This window comes from Pelecanus crispus, chromosome 3, assembly GCF_030463565.1.
Source record: "Pelecanus crispus isolate bPelCri1 chromosome 3, bPelCri1.pri, whole genome shotgun sequence".
Classification (NCBI taxonomy): Eukaryota; Metazoa; Chordata; class Aves; order Pelecaniformes; family Pelecanidae; genus Pelecanus; species Pelecanus crispus.
Genome location: NC_134645.1, coordinates 59757265 through 59777857, shown reverse-complemented (window position 1 = coordinate 59777857; position 20593 = coordinate 59757265). Strand labels below are relative to the sequence as shown.

General features: G+C 39.9%; 1 protein-coding gene across 2 annotated transcripts in view; it reads right to left on the bottom strand.

Annotated features, from left to right (window-relative positions):
* MTHFD1L (methylenetetrahydrofolate dehydrogenase (NADP+ dependent) 1 like) overlaps window positions 1-20593 on the bottom strand; it is a 161423-nt gene that overhangs the window by 27313 nt on the left and 113517 nt on the right. For both annotated transcript variants that reach the window (XM_075706905.1, XM_075706906.1), the window contains one exon: window positions 19830-19982. In XM_075706905.1, the coding sequence (XP_075563020.1) occupies window positions 19830-19982 (153 nt within the window). The remainder of the gene's footprint in view (window positions 1-19829; window positions 19983-20593) is intronic.

Below are 20593 nucleotides of genomic sequence, written 5' to 3'. Positions count from 1 at the left end.
GCAATTCAACTATATCCGTAACTCTTCACACAGGCTCTGTTCTCCATTAAGTCGTCAGTACAGGACCAAGCCCTCTAAGCATGTTACTGGCAGCTTTTTCATTCAAAAGTAAATGCTAGGAAGATTTACCAAGAGAAGTGAATCTACTTCACCTCCCCCAAATACTCTGTAGCTGGGGTCAGAAAGGTGCCACTCCAAACACTTCCAAAACAGATGAAAAATAACAAAAAACTTTCCTTTTGCTCAAGATATAAGAACAATATTCTGAGACATTACACCCATCGCTGAATCAGCAGCTAACTCTACCTTCTGCTCATCCATAAAGAACAATCTCCAAAAGATGAAGCAGAGACCTGAAAAAAAGCTAGTTTTTACTAAATAAGTGGCAAGGAGTCAGAGGTGGTAGTCCAGCTGACACACTGAGCATCGTTATGCCCTAATGAACCATCTACACTGTAGTGGTGTTTCATAAACTGTTTCAAGAACAGGCTTTGCAGCTGCTTGGCCTGGAGCATGTATCATGGGATCAGCACTCAAAACGAAAGCGAAACAAATACCTCAGATGCTATTAAAAATTTCTGCTGAGAAATAAAGAGATTTTGCTTTCAATTTTGTTAAACTGGACTGGTAAATCCCTTGAAGGAGTTGCAGAAAAGTAGCTAAACTTCAAATTACAAACAATTTCAGGTGGTTTTTTTTTTTTTTTTTGACTGTTATGGGCTTGCTTCATTCTAGTTATCAGAATTTTTTATTATTTTCTTAAAAATAAGTAAACCAACCGAACAAAGAAACCTTACACCATTCCTAGCTCTTCAAAATTTAAGACCACGTGAACAGCAGGGAGCAGGCAGGGTTGACCCATGTGTATTAAGACAAACAGTTTGGAAACCGGTATTAAAGGACAGATATTCAGTGCAAAAAATAACACAACTCTGCATTCTTCTCTTTCCTACCCTGTACTTAACTCTCCCCTCTGCCCAGGGGCTCCAGGCTCCGTCTCCTCTCTGGAAGGAGAGGACTGCAGCCTGGAGGGGTTGGGCTGTGCCTAGGCAAAGGTACACGTATTCACATGCAGTCTGCAGCACCGCCCTGCAGGCAGCATTTCTCATCCATGGCCAAGCAGCTGGTCCTGTAGGATGGCAGGAGCTTTGTGTTAGCTAACTAGAGACCGGCAAATCTTTCTCTGACGCAATAAGCCTGAATCTGTATACACATTCAGGTCAGTAGCTTTCTCGTATCTTCACATTTACAGCATCTGCCAGTTAAACATGCGGGACACTAAGTGGAAGGGATGTGCTAATCTGGCACTATGCTTAAGGAAGTGTTTTTGAATAAGTACAACAAGCTTCAACATCTCAAAGGATTTCAAGACTCAGGTTGTACTGTTGATCAAACCACACCCCAAGCAGCACATACTACCGCTTGCAGTACCATCCTCATTTCCAGGGAACTCAGGTAATTTCCCAATTCCATCGCTTGTGATGGACAATTTCCTTCTCATCTGAGTACAGGGATTGTACCTCACTTGTGCCTCCTCTGTGACACTTCAGAAAGTTATCAATGAAAAGTACTGTGTAAGACATGGCACATTACTGCAAATATATTATATGATATCCTAACAAATGGGAAGAATAGCACTGCAAATTGATTTTGAATGGTACATTTGGGAGTTGCTAAGGTTGTCCACAGCACAGTAAACATCTACTGCCTGCCATCTTGTTTTTTTGCCCACTGACAGCAGATTTTATATCAACTAATGAACAGCTTCCACAATACACTTTTCACACACTTTATCTAAAGGTATGTGAAGTAACTTGTGATATAAGTTAAATAAACTATTCAAAATATGCACCCCCCCCCCCCCCAAATCTAGTCTCATTTCTGTAAGGTTATTTATGATATACCTTATTTATATTTCATGAATGCCTCAAGGCATAAATAGGCACACTAAGAAATCAACAAGCACTTTCACAATTAGGTAATTGAGTCTGCAAATTGCAGTAAATATCCGTGGTTTCTGGCTATCAGCTGCAGGCATTATTCAGAGGAGAATCTTAATCCAAAGGGAATGCATGAGAAAGACTGAAAAATGGCTAAGTATGCATGTGCCATTCAAATGAATACAAATATTTATTTCAGGAGAGAAGATATCACTTGGAAAACCATTATTGATTTGGGGGGAGATAAAGCAAAATTATTAAATAGAAGAATCAAGGCATTTAAAACTGGAAGAAAAAAAGGCATTTGGAAGAACATAGCTCTGAAGACAGGACAGAAAATAATATGCCATATATGAAATGATACACAAAATGGGTAAGTAAAAGCCCCTTCACAGCAAGAGAAATAAGTAGAAGCTGTGAATCCCAGTGACTTTCAGATGCCAAGAGGATGGAGGGGCAAAAGACTTATTTGCTGTCAGCTGCCAAACGGTATAAAACAGCACATCCAAAACCAACACATGGTGCCAAATGATGAAAGCGGTGATGAGATTTGTCACTGCAAGGAGGCCCCTGCCAGATGACCCAAGCACACCTGTCTTGATACCTGAATGTTGAAGGCAACCTGCACAGGCATGTCTTGGTACTTGGGAGTAAGTGGTGATGACAGCCAGAGTGACTGAAGTAATTTTTGTTTCCCTTCCTGATTTTGCATTAAGATTTGCTACACTGTTGCAACATTATTCCCTAAATATATAAAAACTATTTCTTCTCTGAAGGACGGACAGGAAAACAGTACAGGGAGAAGAAACAAGGGAGAATGAGAGGGACTAGCGAGCCAAGGGGAAAATATGTCCTGTGCAAACAGGGACAGTATCAAAGCCACTTTTAAAAAAGTAGCCAGCACGAACAGAGGAAGGACTACATGAACTAGCAGAAAAAAAGCAAAAGATTTCATCAGCAAAATGCAAAGAATGAAGGGACATGACTTCAAAAGACAACTGCTAAAAGATGGAAATAATGAAGCAGCAGTAATGATACTACACAGCCCTTATAATCACACTTCTCTGAGGCCTAAGAACACGTATCATCTCCAATGTGGTACAAGCAACATCCATCCCAGTAGCCTTAACTTCAGAAACAATTCTGCTATGGTGCCCATGAATTAGGTAGCATTTCCATTTTGAAGACCCCAAAGTCTATATAGCCAAAGCAAACAAGGAAACAATAGTATAGAACAGAACGGAACAGAACAGAATAGACTAGACTAGACTATTTCAGGTGGAAGGGACCTGCAACAACCATCTAGTCCAACTGCCTGACCAATTCAGGGCTGACCAAAAGTTAAAGCATGTTGTTAAGGGCATTGTCCAAATGCCTCTTAAACACTGACAGGCTTGGGGCATCGACTACCTCTCTAGGAAGCCCGTTCCAGTGTTCGACCATGCTCTTGGTAAAGACGTGCTTCCTAATGTCCAGTCGAAACCTCCCGTGGCACAGCTTTGAACCATTCCCACACACCCTATCGCTGGATACCAGGGAGAAGAGATCAGCACCTCCCTCTCCACTTCCCCTCCTCAGGAAGCTGAGAGAGCAATGAGGTCGCCCCTCAGCCTCCTTTTCTCCAAACTAAACAAGCCCAAAACCCTTAGCTGCTCCTCATAGGACATTCTTTCCAGCCCTTTCACCAGCTTTGTTGCCCTCCTCTGGATGCATTCAAGGACCTTCACATCTTCTTAAATTGTGGGGCCCAGAACTCAAGGTGAGGCCGCACCAACGCTGAATACAGCAGGATAATCACATCTTCTGACCGGCTGGTCATACTGTGTTTGATGTACCCCAGGATGTGGTTTGCCCTCTTGGCTGCCAGGGCACGCTGCTGACTCACACTGAGCCTGCTGTCGACCATCCCTTTCTGCAGGGCTGCTCTCCAGCCACTCCTCTCCCAATTTATACTTGTGCCCACCGTTACTCCATCCTAGGTGCAGAATCTGGCATTTAACAATACAACAAATATTAAGATGTTGAGGTTTTCTGAGAAATACATGTTTAAAACAGCAGTATGGAACTACTAATTAAGAATTTATCATATGCATCTTAAAACACATTCTCCATGGAATTAGGAATCAATATGCCATTGCATCCAAAGCCAGATAATTTAAAATGTAATTAATCTTTTATTCCATGGAAATTATACAGAGCTATTAAAATTGTGCAATGAAAATAACACTCTTCAGAGCTAGTGAAAAGGCAAAAATATTTACACCCGATTTCCTTTTTTATCTTTTTTAGGAAGTTTTTTTTTTCCATTATTTCTACAGAATTGAAAAACAATTTCAGCAGCTGGTTTCCTCTATTAACCTAGTGCTCCTACAGTATCTTCTATGGTTGGACTCAAGTACATGATGAGATACATGAAACAGAAAAGGATGGGTCCAAGACGCATTTACATTAAATGAGCACATTTCTCCCCATTTTATCTTTAAACACCAAAAATGTCAATTAGATTTTGACTTGTTTTCCATAAAACTATAACAACCCTTTGAGTTTTGTTGGTTTTCTCTTGGATTATAACAGCTCCTGCAATTGTGTTCATCCTTTGTAAGAAAACTACCCTCCTATATGACCTGCTTTTAATCCTTCCTTAGTAGATTTATCTTCTGAAATTCTCACTGCAATAAGTTGCATCAGACTTACTTAATACATGCAAAAAAGCTAATAACAAAGGACCTGGCAAGGCTTCCCCATGACTTGCATTAGTGCTGAACACATCAACTCATCTATTTAGAAAAGCAGACCTAATCACAACACCAAATGAGAACAGACTTAGACTGTCTGTCTTTGAATGCCTGGTAGTTTCTCCTCACTTTACAAATTAGCATTCCAATTTCAGTTTAATATCATCCTGTAGGCAATTTTACCTCATACAAAATAACATGCTAATGCAACACAACCAGCAGATCACTCACAGCATTGGCCCATACAAGAGAAATCTTCGTACTTCAGATAAAATGGTTTTAGGTGAAGGTTTGAATGAAGACATTCATTCTTCAATTACAGTGAATGTATTTTATGCACTTGTCAACTTTTTCTCCAAGTTTACCCTTAATTTGTCAACTTTTTCTCTGAATTTACCCATAATAAATTCCTTGAGGGGCCACACAAATTGCCTTTTCACTCTCTTCTTGTTTTTCACAAAGCTACAGAACAAAGTTTACTGGAAGGAAAAGAACATTTTATAAAAAAACCCCAAACCCACAAACAAAAAAAAAAAACCCCAAAAATGAACAAGTGGAAGCTAATTCTGTGGCAAGGACTAAATTATGTTTTCCCGGGATTCCATTTGGCAGGAGTCTAATACTGCAGATTGCCATGGTTTCTAGAGATTATGCCTGAAGTTAATACAGTCAGCCACACCAGCCCACAAGCAGTAACACAAGATGGGAAGGAAAGCTAGGGCAGAGAGCTGAAGATCAGGAAGAGTTCAGTGCTTTTTGAGACAGGATTTAGGACATCAGAGCTGCTTACTTCTCAAGCAAGTAGCATTAAGAACACACCTTTCGTTCAGTACATTCCCTGGCTTACTCCCCTCTTGGAAGAAGCCAGAAGCCCTCTAATTGACATCCCTCCCCACCCTCTGTCCTTTTTGGCAAGCCTGGAAGAACAAAACACCGTGTCCCTAATGCAAAAGGATGTAACGCTTCATAGTCGGGAAGTAAAAGGGGGGGTTGAGGGCCAGAGTGATGGGGCCAGCAAGTCTTCCCTTTACAACTGCACAGGCACAAGAAAGGAGGTGACTACGCACACACTTTGGAGGTACGCATACTCTTGCACTTCTGCACAGGCATTGCAGGCACATGGGAACACCTACATACTTTGAACAAACTCAGGACAATTCATTGGCATGCTCATTTTGGAATTTTGACCACACAGAAAAAAAACCACATTTGGATGCATATGCCTTTCAGTCCCAGAGTGATCCTCATAAGAGCAGATATGTGGTTATTGGTTTTTTTTTTAATATACAACTTCCTCTTGGCTGGATCCCCAAAGTTGTAAGTTACACATTCTATTTTTAATATATGCCATAATCTGGTTTTCCATTTTGTTTCCATAAAATGTTAAGTTTTATGGTGCCAACAACATATCTAAATTCTCTCCCTTTAAATAAAAAAAGCCCTTAAATTGCAATTTATTCTTGTGTATATCCTGAGCTGAAACCAAAAACTGTTTCTACTTGATGGACCAGAAAGCATACTCTTGATTTCTATAATACAATGATGGAATTTTTTTTCCCTCCACCAGCTTTTCTACTTCCCAAACTGGACACATTCCATCCTTTATGTCAAACGTATCAAAATAAAAACTGCCTCCAGCTGCCAAAACAGCTCCGGGGGTGGGGGGGGGGGGGGGGGAGGGAAAGAGGGTGGGAAGGAAGAGGAGTGGGAAAAAAAAAAAGAGGAGGAGAAAAAAAAGGGGGGGAAGGGGGTGGAAGAGGAGGGGAAAAAAGGAGGGGAAAGGTTAGGCTTTTCACTGCTGTCATGAAGAGCTGATGGTCACCTACAGAATTATATCAATTTGTTGCAATAAAGTATAATAAAATTGAACACCACTAAGACAAACAATGCATAGTTTAATGCAATGGGTAAGTAAATGCATGTGTTTTCAGTGCAGTCCATAACCCAAACAAGATGGGGACAAACAACAGAATGATGATTCTTAATATTCTCAACAGTCAGCAGAATCTCTCAGTTATAGTGAAATTTTTCACGAACACCTGATGATCAAACAAAATGCATCCTTCTGTCAATGAATTCATTCTCACAATTTACATTTCTCTGTACTTACAAGGAAATTCTTCTTACATCAAATGACTGCTCCATTCACTGCACTTCACCTCCAGTAATAACATTATGAATTGAGTCAAACATGTACAAACTGCCATTTCAACACAAACACACAGAAATTCTTAAACCAGTTTCAACAAGAAAGAGATATCACTCAAAATGCTGGTCATCAGCAAAGCTGAATAGGAACTGAACTGTATAGCACATACATTTCCTCTGGATACTGATATAGTGCATACAAGAGCCTGAATACTCTGTGGTAAGGCTGGATTTGCTTGGGCAGTTACAAAATAGTAAAAAGAAAGGAGAGCAGGAGCACCGCAAAAGCACTACCTTCAAACAGGCACACATCCTGCATAGTGGTAACACTCTTGGAAACGAGAAATTGGATCTGGACCAAAAGCATGGCAAGAAAAATCTGCAGGACAGCCTTCCGAACAAGCACTGGCTGAACGAAGCCTGGAGCTGCTTGCAAGGGAACTCCTCTTTGGCCAGGGAAACAGGGCATTCATAATCTTGTAATACGAACGGTATCGCATGTGAGATACCCAACTCCACCAGCATTTTTTTTCCAGCATAACCACCAGACCCCTGTATTTTGGCTTATTTCATGGATCAGAGATGTAAAAATCACAGCTTTTGTTGTACAGCTTTCTTGACAAACTCCCAGATTAACACCTCATTTCTGAGCACTGGCAGTTTTTGACAGTAGTGCAAAGGCAGTAACTTCTGAGCAGCAAGAGGCAAGTGTTGCAAATGGAATTGGGGAAAAACAACTCAGTGATACCACCTATGTGATGTTACTACTTCTTTTTTGGCATTTTTGGGGGTGATATGTGTAGTACTGCCTAGAAGAAAAAAGCATAATATATATATAAAATATTATAATTATATATATAATATATATTAAAAAAATATTCTTACACTGTGTTATCAGCGTTTCTCAAAAATCCTGATAAAGTAACACCACTGAGATTCAACACTGTACTTCTGTGAAGCACCTTTTAGGTTCAGTTTGAGTACAGCAGCCTCAGTGATGTCCCCGAGGACACTTCTCCAGCAGCACCCTTGCTCCTGACAGCAGACTGAAAATAAGGAGCCAAGCATGAACTTTAAGTGGTGTTGAATTTCATGCAGTTTTGTGGAAAATATAAATGAAGAGTAAAATGAGGTCAGGAGATTTATTTTTGCTTATCTAAGAGAGGCTTAAAAAAGACTAGAAAAAGTACAACAGGTTTCTATAGGTGACAAACTGTCACAGTTCTTCTGGCTGCAGTCTACTAATTGGTTTTATTAAGTGAGCAAGTAACAAAACCAGATCGTCTCAGCATTAGAGTTTACTGATGATTTACTAAAAGGCAAACACATTATCCACATTCCTCTGCTGCTCTCATTCACGGCGTGCTTATTTGATTGCAACACCGAAACCAGAAGGCTATCTCAAAACACACCTAATAGTCAGTATTGCGGGGTGTTAGCCTGCTAGGGGGCTTGCTACATGAAAAAAAGGGTTGCCACCTTTGTCAGAGATATTGCCTTCACGTGCATCAGTGCAGCTTTCTCATCAACACATACTCAATGCTCCTTCATAGGCTGCTTTTCATTATACAAGGAGAATTTAAGGAGAATCAGAAAAAGATTTTCTGAAGATTGCAAGGGATATAAATGATATTTCTGTGACTATCACAAGGCTGCATGCATTTAATAGTTGATGTGTTGGTTGCTAAATGATGATTAAAACTGAGTATCTTTATGTTATTTTGTACATTTGTAGAAACAAGAACTAGCCGATTTGGACCTAGCCATCTTTTTTTAAATTGCTGATACAGACATGCGGTCTCCAACTAAAAAAAGTTAAGTGAAAGCCTGTAAAAATGACATAACAAATAGCCCCTGATGAATTTAGGGTGGCTGTGCAGAAAAGGCAACCATGACCTGATTACCTAATTCTCACTAATTTTCCTGAAAGTATGTACTCTGAGGTTATGTTTAGACTCAAAAGTCTTCAGAGTATTGCTAAGCTTTAAGTAGGACAGCATGTGTAGATCTTTAACATTTTTAAAATATTTTCTTTCCAACTGCAACATTCCTATATATGATTGAACATCTCATTCTGAAGTTCTTCATGTTCACTACCTTTTCTTATTACGCTGAAAGCCCAGCTCCCTATGTTGCCTAAAGAAACATGGTTATTAAAGAAAGATGCTGTGGTCAGACACTCCAGCCTAAAATATCATGCGATTATAGGATTTTATCCTCAGAAAAGCCTGAGTCCCTGGAGAGAAACTGTTTAGCCTACAACTAGCTCCAAACTTTTGACATGGTACTAAAAAAACACTATTAAAAAGATGAAACTGGTTAAAGAGGATGTTCCATTTATACTAGGCATTTTTATATGACTTCAGGCAAAAGCTGAATGTCCAGCTGCCAGGCACTAACCTGTAAAGTATCAAGCATTGATATAGCTAGCATGGCATTATCATCCACTGGATATTTACAGAGGTAAGAGTTTAAAATGTTTGAAATGAGCCAAACCTTGTTATAAAAGCGAACACCCACACGTCTTGTGCTGCATCTCACTCAGACTTCTTGTGGCTATCCCAGACTGTACCACTACCCAGCACACTGGATTTCAGCCCTGGGAACACCCAAATGAAAGGACGGGCCTTACACACAGCCCTGCAGATGGCAAACCCACCATTTCAGCACTGCATCAGATATTAACTTTTACAGAGTCACCACAGCCAAGCCCGTCTTCACACAGGCCCTCACACTTCAGTTTGGGAATATCTAGCTAACGTACAGCTTCCAAACATAGGAAACACAGGCAGACTGCGGCTTGGGCTCCACGTCAGCCTAAGCCATTCCATGCTGAGGTAGTTGTAGCTGCTGTTGAGTTCTGGGAGCTAAATAATGTTGACATAATTTTCCTCTATGACAAAAACATACTCTAATGCAGCTGCTGCATCACAGTTAGCATTCAGGAAGTTTTACTGGTGTTGGTAAGATACCTCATACCGATACGTTTTTGTATGTAATTGCAGTAACAAAACGGTGAGGAGAGATAAAGTTATTTCTTGCCTTACCTGTCCAACTATTAGCTCAGACCTGATCATATTTCTTCTTCACAGGCCTATGGAAAGCTCAGTTCTTAGGAGTCCAGCTCCAGGCCAAGAAATAGCGTTCTTGGCTTTTACAGTATAAAAGAGAAGGAAGCATTAGACAGAATTTTCCCATAGCTGTGTGGAATAGGCATTGAACTGGAGAGGCTTAATCTTGGTGTAAAACTAAATATACTCTTATCCCAAAAAACATGAGAAGAAAATGGTAGGGAGAAAAGATGGGTCAAGCTGGCAGACAAATCCACCATGGACAAATGGGTGTGAAAGAGGAAAGTGACAGTTCTGGACCAGCTGACAGGGTGTCCATAGCACGGTTTTAGTCCCAGACACAGGAAACTTTGTCAACTACTGCAACATTATTTCTGCTGGGAAACAGAATTTCCTCAAGCATGCAAGGACACGCGCCTTATTCTCTCTTTCCTTCTATTAAGAAAAAGCAGAACAAAATCATCTTTGACAAGTGACGTTCACCAGTGTGCAGGAAGAGCAGATGGGAAGACAGATGACAGTCACAGGTCAGCATCAAGTAGTCCCTCCAAGTACCAACAATGCTGCACAGAAGCCTGTGGGTCACCGTTGTACCATGCTGAGAATACTTTTTTAATGGACTTCTCCACATGGGAGACGTCTCTTGATCTATAGGCTATCAAGGCGGTTTTATGCAACCTTCTCCTCAGTTATGGTCAAAAGGTAACATTCCAGTCATGACATTTCACAGTTTCAGAAGTGAAGAAAGTTTGGTCTTTTCAAAATAAACCCATTGCCACTTACCAACAGCGAAATAGAGTATGCCAGCATTTGTACCTTCTTTTTCTTAAATAAGGACACATGAGGATTTTCGAAGGAAATACTTTAGGATTTTTGAGTGGGTGGGTGGTATAGAGGAGGAGTAGCAGCATAACTTTCTTTTAGCGTCGTCCACAGAATGTAGGTCAGCCTACTCCAATAGAAATACCCCAATCTGATTCTTCACATTCTTAGACATAAACATTTCATGATTTTGCAGACCAGGAAATCATGAATTTTACTCGTGGCCCTGCCCCTGATTTGTCAGGGGACCTTCCTGTTAGCATCTTTGGATTCCTTATTTTAAAAACTGTGTCAAAGTTTTGCTTGTCTTGCAAACAACTAATACAAAGTGATATTATGCAAATATTGAGTATTATAATTTCTATAAAGCCTGTGTCACAATGTAATAAATTAGAGGAGCTCCGTTTCTAATTTCTTGATAAATGCTATTTTATGAAGTATATGCAGGATGTATTTATTTCAATATAAAACAATTTGGAAAATGTCCTTCTTTCCATATATAAGCTATATTAAAACTAACAATAGATGTATATTTTACTATGTAAAAGTATAACCTATTTTTAACCTCATGTTTTCAAGCAAAGTTTATGAGGAAAATACTTTAAAACAGGAAATCAGAGTCCATTTCCTGTTTTAATAAGGATAATCCCTTGACCAGTAGGCACAAATATTCATTCCTCTTTAATGTTAATTAGCGCACTATTCATCCTATATTTCACAATTTAATGAAAGCAAGCAAGTTGCTGGGGACATTATTAAGTTCAAAACATCTTTCACCTTATTTATCCGGAACTCAATAAAACTGTTCAGTCACAGACTCGCAGCCTCCAGCTAGGTTCCTGCTATTAGCCTTAAATCACTTTTAGAGTTGCAGTAACAGTAAGTTGCCAAACTCAAATATACAGCTACCTACTAGTAGCTAGTCTGTCTTACTGGACAGTCTGGAAGAATTTCAGTTACTTGACCCAAACTGTAAAGTTTTTTGCTGCTTACCAAGGAATCAATACTTTTAGAACCTGCAAATTAGCACTTGAAAAATGTGTCTGGAAGAATGTTGAAGGGCCAATGTTTTTTTCTTTAAGTGAGCACAAGATAGCCTCTCAAAAAATTGCACGTAGACAGGAGTTTTAAAAGGTAACTTGCTTGTAAATGGCTGAATGTCTAAATTTCCAATCTGAAGCATGAGGCACCTTTTCAGAAACTGTGACTTCTTCAACTGAAGAAGCTATGCAGGCTGAACAAACAAAAACAGGGAGCATGAAACATCATTTCATTTCATTCCTATATGGAGGAACAGCAGAAAGCTGGAAGTGACAGAGCATTGCTGCAGCTACCCAGCTGAACCAAGACAGGCAGCGGTGATACCCACCCCACCCCAAAGCCATCAGACTCGGTGACCCCTGGGTCTGGCAGCATCAGCCTCTTCATGCAGCAAGTCATCCGAAAGATCATGAATGGGAGAAGTAAATATCTGGCTTCTCTCTCTAATGCTCAGCTCTGTACATCTTCTGTATAGACAGCATAATCAAAATATGAGTTGTTTCAAGATGTTCCATAAACTGATTTTTGAGCTCTTCGCATTTGATCAAAGTGCACACATACAAGGCTGATTAATTGAATGAGCTCTTAATCACTTGCTCTGAACTGGCACAAGTACACAACAAGCATGCTAACCAGCACAGTCAGAGCTGTAGGAGAGGATCAAGGCGGGCAGGCAGCACTGCCGCACCATGGAGAAGCTGCCATGAGCTGCATGATTCAGCCACCCGCTTCCCTCTTTGCCCCGGAGAACGCCCAGCAAGGCATTCACTAACTGCTCAAACTCGCACGTGCCTATGTTTCCATTGCAAAGTCCCTATTTCATGTCTGAATTCATGCGTAAAATCTAAGGGCAGTGGTCCAAAATTGCTGCTGGCTTCTGCCCAAATTGCACTTCCCACTTTTAACTGGTACGTCTTTCTTAACAGCAAGCCCCACGCAAATAGGCTGATGCACATCATTCAGAGAGCCCTTATCTCCATATGGAACATCAGTCTCTTGATTTTTTTCCTTTCTTAACTGATGCAGTTATATTCATTCTCGCCTGGGATCACAGCCTATAAATCAGAGACAAGGGAATGAAACAGATAGAAGGCGTAACCATGCTCACGGTTAGGTCTTACTGGAACAGACAGCAAGGCTCTTAATGACTCCCAGACTCTCTGAAGGCCTTGAGCAAACTACACTTTCACAGAGGTGCCCCCTTTGGCTACATGCATGCTACAGGTGATTCTCATTTTATTTGCCTACACTAACGGCATTTGCAACCCTAAGAGAGCTGCACTGAGTTCATTACATACAACTTCACAGGTCTGATGAGGGCAAGACATTAACAACCACACTGAAGAAAACTCTTTCAGAGCATAATGAGTTATCTTTGTTCCAGCATCGCTTAAACTTGTCCACACTAGCCAGGCACTACCCTTGATCAATGAATCCATACTGCCTGAGCTGATGTGTCAAGTCAGCTAATCTTAATTGAAAACATGTGCTAAAGCACTTGTGATCTAGGCATTCCAGTTTAAGAAATTCCTCTGCAGCAGCTCTGACCTACCATACCTTCCACAGAGACGGCATGGCTGACCACGTCCTCTGTCCCTTTACATGCAAAGCAAAGGAGGCTAGGTAAAATTCCTGCTACGAGGGATGGGAGGCTATCACAATGCATTTTCAGGGTATCGCTAAAGTGAAACATGAATGTCACCTTTTGTATTTGTAAACAAGCATCTGTTTTAACGGACCTATTCAGATAAACTATTTTAAGTTAACAGTGGCACATGTTTATTATTTAATAAAATTATTTAATAAAAATATATTTGGAAAAGGCAACCAAGGAAACCTGATTGATACAAGAAATACACTAGGTTAATTTTTGTCATTAAAAAGTTCATTTTCAAGTGTTTAGAGCCAAATTTAAACATCTGCATAAAAACATTCTTCTCTGACAAGACTTAAAATATGGCAAGATGGGAAAATATATAATATGGACACCAAGTACAAAGAATTAATTTTAAAATAGTCATACTGAAATTGCTTGTAATGGAGGTTGTATTGAGAAAAATCTCATCTAATCTAAACATTAAATAGTTTACCAAACCATAGGCTCTATTTTCTTCTGTGATATGTTGTATAACAGTTTCATCCTGTCCTATTCAGTTTGCTGAAATAACACACGTGCCTACACAACTTCTCTTTTCTTCTCAATAGAAAGCAAAGCAAAAACATTTCTTTACTTCTGCAACTACAAGTGCTGGCCCTTGAGGAATATAAGGCTAGGTTGAAGGAAGCTATAACAAACTGAAAACTAATTTTGCTGATACGGCCACCAATGTGACCTGGTCTTTCATTCAGAAAAGACAATACATTGTACTATATTACAATGTAGGTTAAATAATGCTTACTAGCAAACAAACAGAGCAGTCAAGAGAGACAGCATGAACTACACAGAATCTAAGTGCCTCTCCTCCATTATCTGTCAAGATATTTCTAAATGCCAGAGGAGAAAGAGGCTGTTTGTTTCTTCCTTTTTTTGAGAGTGTAATTTTACCATATATCTGTGTCACAGCTATGGCAGGGAGGTGTGATGATCTGAAGCAAAGTATTTACTCTATATTTCCAACAAGCACTGGCTTATCCACATCAGTTTAAACTAGCTGAAGTAAACAGCAAATGCTCAGAGCATATGGAAATTTCTGAATTATCATTTAAATAGATTCTTTTCTATGGACTTTCAAAACTTACAGAGACGATAATGAATTTTTCAAGCTAGCTAAACTCTACTCTTTTTCTCTCCAATTTAAGAAAATCCTTAGTCATCAGCAAGGTATGTTCTGCTCTCCTGTAACTACATCCATCAATTACTCCCATGACTTCTTCCTGGCCAGATCTTAGATCATGTCATTGTTTCAACTAATGCTTTTGGAACGTCTTCAAATCTCTTCTACCCTTGTGGCTTTTACTTCAGTGCCCTCTTCCAGTCCTCCATGTACATCTTGCACGTGTCTTCCAATCATTTCACAGGTATCTCCTCCCACTGGTATAACTCTCAATTTAACAACTTTTCCTTTCCAGCCAACCCCATCTTTCCAATCCTCCCCTCAATCTTCTATTCCCATCTTCTCACCACAAATGGCCATAATCATCCTTAACTGCCTCATAGTCCACACACCTGGGACATTTCCAAAGGCTGCCACATACCCCTTTTCATTAATATCTACAACTTTTTCCTCATCCCTTCAGCTAAATCATTCTCTTGGGCTTATTTTTGCCTCATCTACAGAGACCCTCTCTGGCCAACCCAATACTGCCGCAACCACATCATGCAATCCACCAAGGAACACAGGTGGATTTGCTGTGATTACACTAACCACCTCTCAGCCTCTAGCTTTTAAACACAATGAACTAAAGTTGACTGTCCTCACCTTCACTTCCAGCCACTGATCTTAGCTATGTGCTCACCCCCTGCCCTGTCAACCCTACCCTGAATAATTCATCAGCCTTCCACCAAGTGTAACTGCATGTGCACACCTGGGCACTGTTCAGGAACAATGTGCCCTGTGTAATTCAGAAAAACCCTCTCCCTCCTTCCTGAGAGAGATTACACCTACTGTAATAAATGCAAAGGCACATCATCTAACAGAGGACAGTGTGGGCTTTTCTTTTTCTGTTAGCATTTTTCAATTCAGAACTACACAATTGCTAACCTACATTTCCCATGTAAGTTTAAATTCATAGCCTTCCTTTTCTGTTTCTTTTTTCACGCATACTGCAGTTATCTCAAAACCAGCCTGCGGAGTCTATGAGCACCTAGTATTTTTACAGCTAGCTGTTTGAGGACTTCTGAGCACTGCTACAACGCAGCAACTATACAACACCAAAGGCAGGTGCCAAATGCCACATCACCAGGGACATTTTTGGGACTGAGAGAGGTCAGAATACTTAGCAGAGCAGTACTCTTTTGCAAACAATATAAAATTGCATTGTAAGCTCAATGCTTTACCAGGCACATATAAATCTCACCATCATTCATGTTTTTGAAAAAATCACCCTATGTTAAAAAGATCGTCAGGACAAGTTGGGCAATCCACCCATAATTATTCAGCTGTCCCATAAGACAGCCTGAGAGAAATGACAAAATGACAGTTTGGAGACAACTTGGGCCTCATGCACCACTGGGAAACTGCAATTTCACTCCAGGTGGGCCTGGACTCCAGGTTATATTCAAAGGACACCCTCAAAACTTGTTAAGCTCTTAACCACTATGAAAGAAGAAATTCATTCAACAGGGAACAATATTTTCCTTCTAAAAGTATTCATAAAAATATTTACTTTCAGGCTCTTTTCTGCCTTACAATACTCAAGGATTATTTTAGCAGGACAGTCCTGGCTCTCACCTACAAGTGAATTAGGGCTTTACCGCTCCCATAAACTGGTTTCAAACCACACTGGGTCACCCCAAGAGTTCCTTCCCAGAGGATATAGTTTCAGAACTAGTTCCAGAGACTTGAACTGCTTTCTCTATGGGGAGAAAAATCATATTGCTGTAACAGACCGACCTGTCTTCAGATATGTCGATATCTGAAGGATGTCAGTTCATTGTGAGAATCTGGGAACTGGCATGGCTCCAAAGGTTCCACATATTTTCAAAGGGACCTTGCCTGTAATTTTAACCCATTAAAACAAAAGTGCATAGCTGGAAAAGGGTAGCACATATTTAAAAATCTCACTGTGATTCAAACACAGCACCAGTGATTTGGTAGCGTCACTTCACAAAGGCAAAAGACAACAGGTTTTACTTCTACAACCAGCCTGCATTCTTGCACATCACATGAAAGAGAAAGAACAATGGAAACGTGGCTGAATGTGAGAAAGCACCGAAGTGCAATGGCTTTTTGGGTGGGGGTGGAGAGAAACACACACACTACAAAAATCTAATAATTCTCCACCCAAGCATTGCTAGTGAATGACCTCACTGGTTTCCTACATATACTCCAGCAGCCTTCCTGCCATCACTCTGTTGAGCCAAGCAATGATGTCAACAGTCCACCTGTGAGAGTGATGTAGCCCTCTGGGTCACGGTCACAGAGAACTTGGATAAAAGCTGTGCCAGTGTTAATTAAATGCAACTCTTGTTTCACTGCTGATTTCCTCCGATAAGGCTCAGCTCATTTTTCCTGGAAAGACTTCCATGCTGTAAGGGAACCAGAGCCAACCATAACACAAAACAAATATTGCTTAGAGAGTATGAAGACAACATGTTAAATATTCAGTTTAAAAAAAAAAAAAAAAAAATGATTACCTGTCAGTGCTGGGGTAAATACAAATCTCATTAATTTACATGTGCTAATGGCAAGGTTAAACTACAAATGCTAGTTACTGCAGATAGTTTATTATCTTTCAGCAGTATTTATCTCTTTCATTTGTAATGTTCTTCCCGATTAAACTGGAGCAGAATTCTAACAACCTGCTTTACCACTGATAAGTTCTGCCAGGTTAGAGTGAGAGGAGATCGTCCAGTAAAAATTATGCTTTGAGAACGGAGTTTGACATCTAATTAGCATCAGAATTATCACTACAACTTTAACAAACGTGTTGACCAATAGCATTTATTCTGCCATCAGAAAGGTCTTAGCTGTAAGAAGGCTCTAAGCAGCTTAGGTATTAAGGATCCTATTCCATTAATACAATTAACCAGCAAGTAATGAAAGGAAAAAATATATACCGCTCCTTCTTTTTTTCCTATATAAAGAAATCTAATCCACTGTCATGACTAGATGTCTGTCACCAGGATTTCTGTGATCCCTCTACTCATAACATCCGACCTCCAGCCATTTTAAGCCTTCAGGACATGCCCTTTTATACTTGGTTGGTTCTTGTAGATATTTTCAGATAGCTTTATTAGTAAGAGAACTGTCAAAGGAAGACTCTCAGTTTTGGAACCTGACATCAAAAATATTCCTTCTTGCACAACTTAAAAAGTACCACTAGCCCTGAGACTTAATTACAGACAGCAATGCACACAAAAAATCTGAAGATGGCAAAACAGAAAAGCGTTCTCAAATGTAGTGGTACAACTCTATTATGAGAGTTTGTTTCCTGATGATCACAACTCTCAATTCTGAAAGGCAGCAAGTTGGACCTCTTGCCATAAATTTAATTCTAGAGAAAGAATTGCATGGTAAGGATGTTAGGAATACATTCATATTCATTCATTCATTTTGATTTGTAGCAATTATTATAGTTCCAAGGAATGTTCTGTCCCACATTCCTGAGCACTAGCAATATTTTCCAAACAACCAATGATCAATGTCTGTCTGTTTAGATTTTTAGCTCTTGGGGATCTTATGTTTATACAGTACCTTGCCCTACAAACTCTCTTGGAATACATAACACTAAGAGTATACTGCCTACCCAGTTCCTGATATGGTAAAATTTCCATGGCTATACTACGTCTCACCAAAGTCAGGGTAGCTAACTTGGATGTATTTTTTACAATTTCCCCCAGTAAGAAATCCCATATATAAAATGTCCTTCATAAGAACTGTATTTTTTGGTTCTAGACGGAAACCGTAAATGAGAGGTAATCCTTGAACTTGTTTGGTCTACACTGCTCCTATGGATAGTTCCTATGGATTTATGAGGCTGAACTGCAGCTAGTTTGTGTTGAATTGTGCAGAGTGTGACTCATTCAGAAAGCTCAACCCAAGAACATTTCACATCCTACAGAATAGCTCCCTCATGGATTTGAAGTAGTCGCTGCCCATTCTTCACATTCACTCCTCACAACTTCATGACACACAACTTCCAGTGCAAACTTGAATCCAGGCCATGAAGGAGATACAGAACTGCTGATAAATTTTATTCTGTCACCAGTAATTGGAATTTGGTCTTACACAATTTAAATACACAGCTGTGCTCCACTTCTGGTGGATGCACATAATGTGGCCATGCAGAAGGAAAGCATATCCCCAAGACCAGTGAGTTTAAGTGACACAGTTTCCTGAACTCCAGGAACTCTCCTGGTCAGAAAGTACTTCCTTCCTTGTTTCAAACACTTGATTGTTTCAGAGGGAATTCAAAACAATAGATTAGAAACTTTCAACCTTTCCTAAGTGTACTGCTACACAAGGAAATCGGGCCGTGCTCTGGGAAGATGAGATAACATTGGGAGAGTACTCTTTCCGGAAATGCAATGGCTTTTGCATCCCTTCTCTAGCACCATCCCATGAATCAGCTACATATAAGTAATAATTCATGCTATGAGATGTCAGATGCAGTTCAACGACTGTTTAGAATAAGATGTGCGTGGTTGGCAAAACGCATGAGCTAACTAGCTTCTCAGCTACTTTGATAAGGCAATCAGGGAAGAAAATATCAGGAGCTTCCTAATCTGAGCCTGTACTTTCAAGGACAGATAGGAAGAAAGGATGACAATTGCCTCTTTTTAGCACCTCACTGTTTAAATCTCTAAAAAGGAGAAAGAATGTGCTGCTACTTCTGCAGTTAGAAATCTACCCCTTCCTACTGTAACTTAGTTTTACAGAACCAGCAGAGATGTTCACAAGGACTAGGAATAGATCAGGCTCATCAGCTGAAAAGCAATCATTTTAATCATACACTTTTCCCTAACAAAATTCCTTTCATCAAAATACATTACAGAATGCTTTGTAATGATGGATGAAAGATTTAACATTTAGAATATAATCATGTAATTACAGTTATTTACAGGCTGCAATTTGAATAAGGAAAGGCAACAGACATTCACAAATTTTTTTTTTTTTCAGTACTAGGGTGCCTAAGTATCCTAGACTAACTGAAAAACATCAGAAACAGAACCAATGGCAAGAGTCATTCTCCGAGACCCTGTAGTCAAAGCTCTTATATGATATTACATTTTCCTAATTCTCTTTTCCTATCAACATACAACTACAAAAAGCGTGAAGATAAAATTATTATCAAAATCCAAGAACTCACCTGGTTCTACATATTATTTTTAGAGGCAAATAGGAAATGCATTTCCCTGTCCAGCTGGGTCAAAGGAAGGGGAGTGATTGAGTTGAATACTCTGCACTCACCGTTCCTACCAAAGGGTAGATGAATCCAGCTCCAATACTGGCTCGCACATCACTAATCGGCAAAATGAAACCAGTGGGAACGCCCTTCCTCTCAGGCTGATGGGAGAGGGATAGGTGAGTTTTTGCCATACAAACGGGAAGATTTCCAAATCCCTAATAGAAAAGGGAAAGAAAATAAAAGAAAAAAAAATGTTTTTAAGATTAAAAGACAGAATATATTTTCACTTTGTTATCAGTATCTTCTAGAAATCCTAAAATCCATATAGCAATAGCTAACCTCAGTTTCTTAACAGCTAATATTTCAGAAATGGACAGAATACTGTATTTTACATGCTATTCTCTCTCAGCTCAGGCCTGTATCTCCAGAGACTTGGCTGTAGTGATATCCAGCTTCTAGAGTAGGCTCTCAATCTAGAGTTAGGTGCAAAAGTTGCCTATAGAATGGCTAGAGTGTGCCATTTTCAGAAAGGGCACACAACGGGTACCACACTGAACAAGAAACCTATACCAACTCAATAAAACTCCAGTACGGCACTTCCCTCTGGGCTCTAAGGACCCAGTTAGATACCTACTTGAGACCCGGATTCATAGGCCAAAACTCTCTAAAGGTACTAATGTCTTCTTGGGGGTAAACACAAATCACTCATGATGCTAAGCTTTGTTTTTAAACAAGACAAAAACTGCATGAGGTGATGGCACCCACTCACTAATGACAGTGCAGTAGTTACTCAAATAGTGGGAGAAAATCAGGTAAAGGCCCTCAG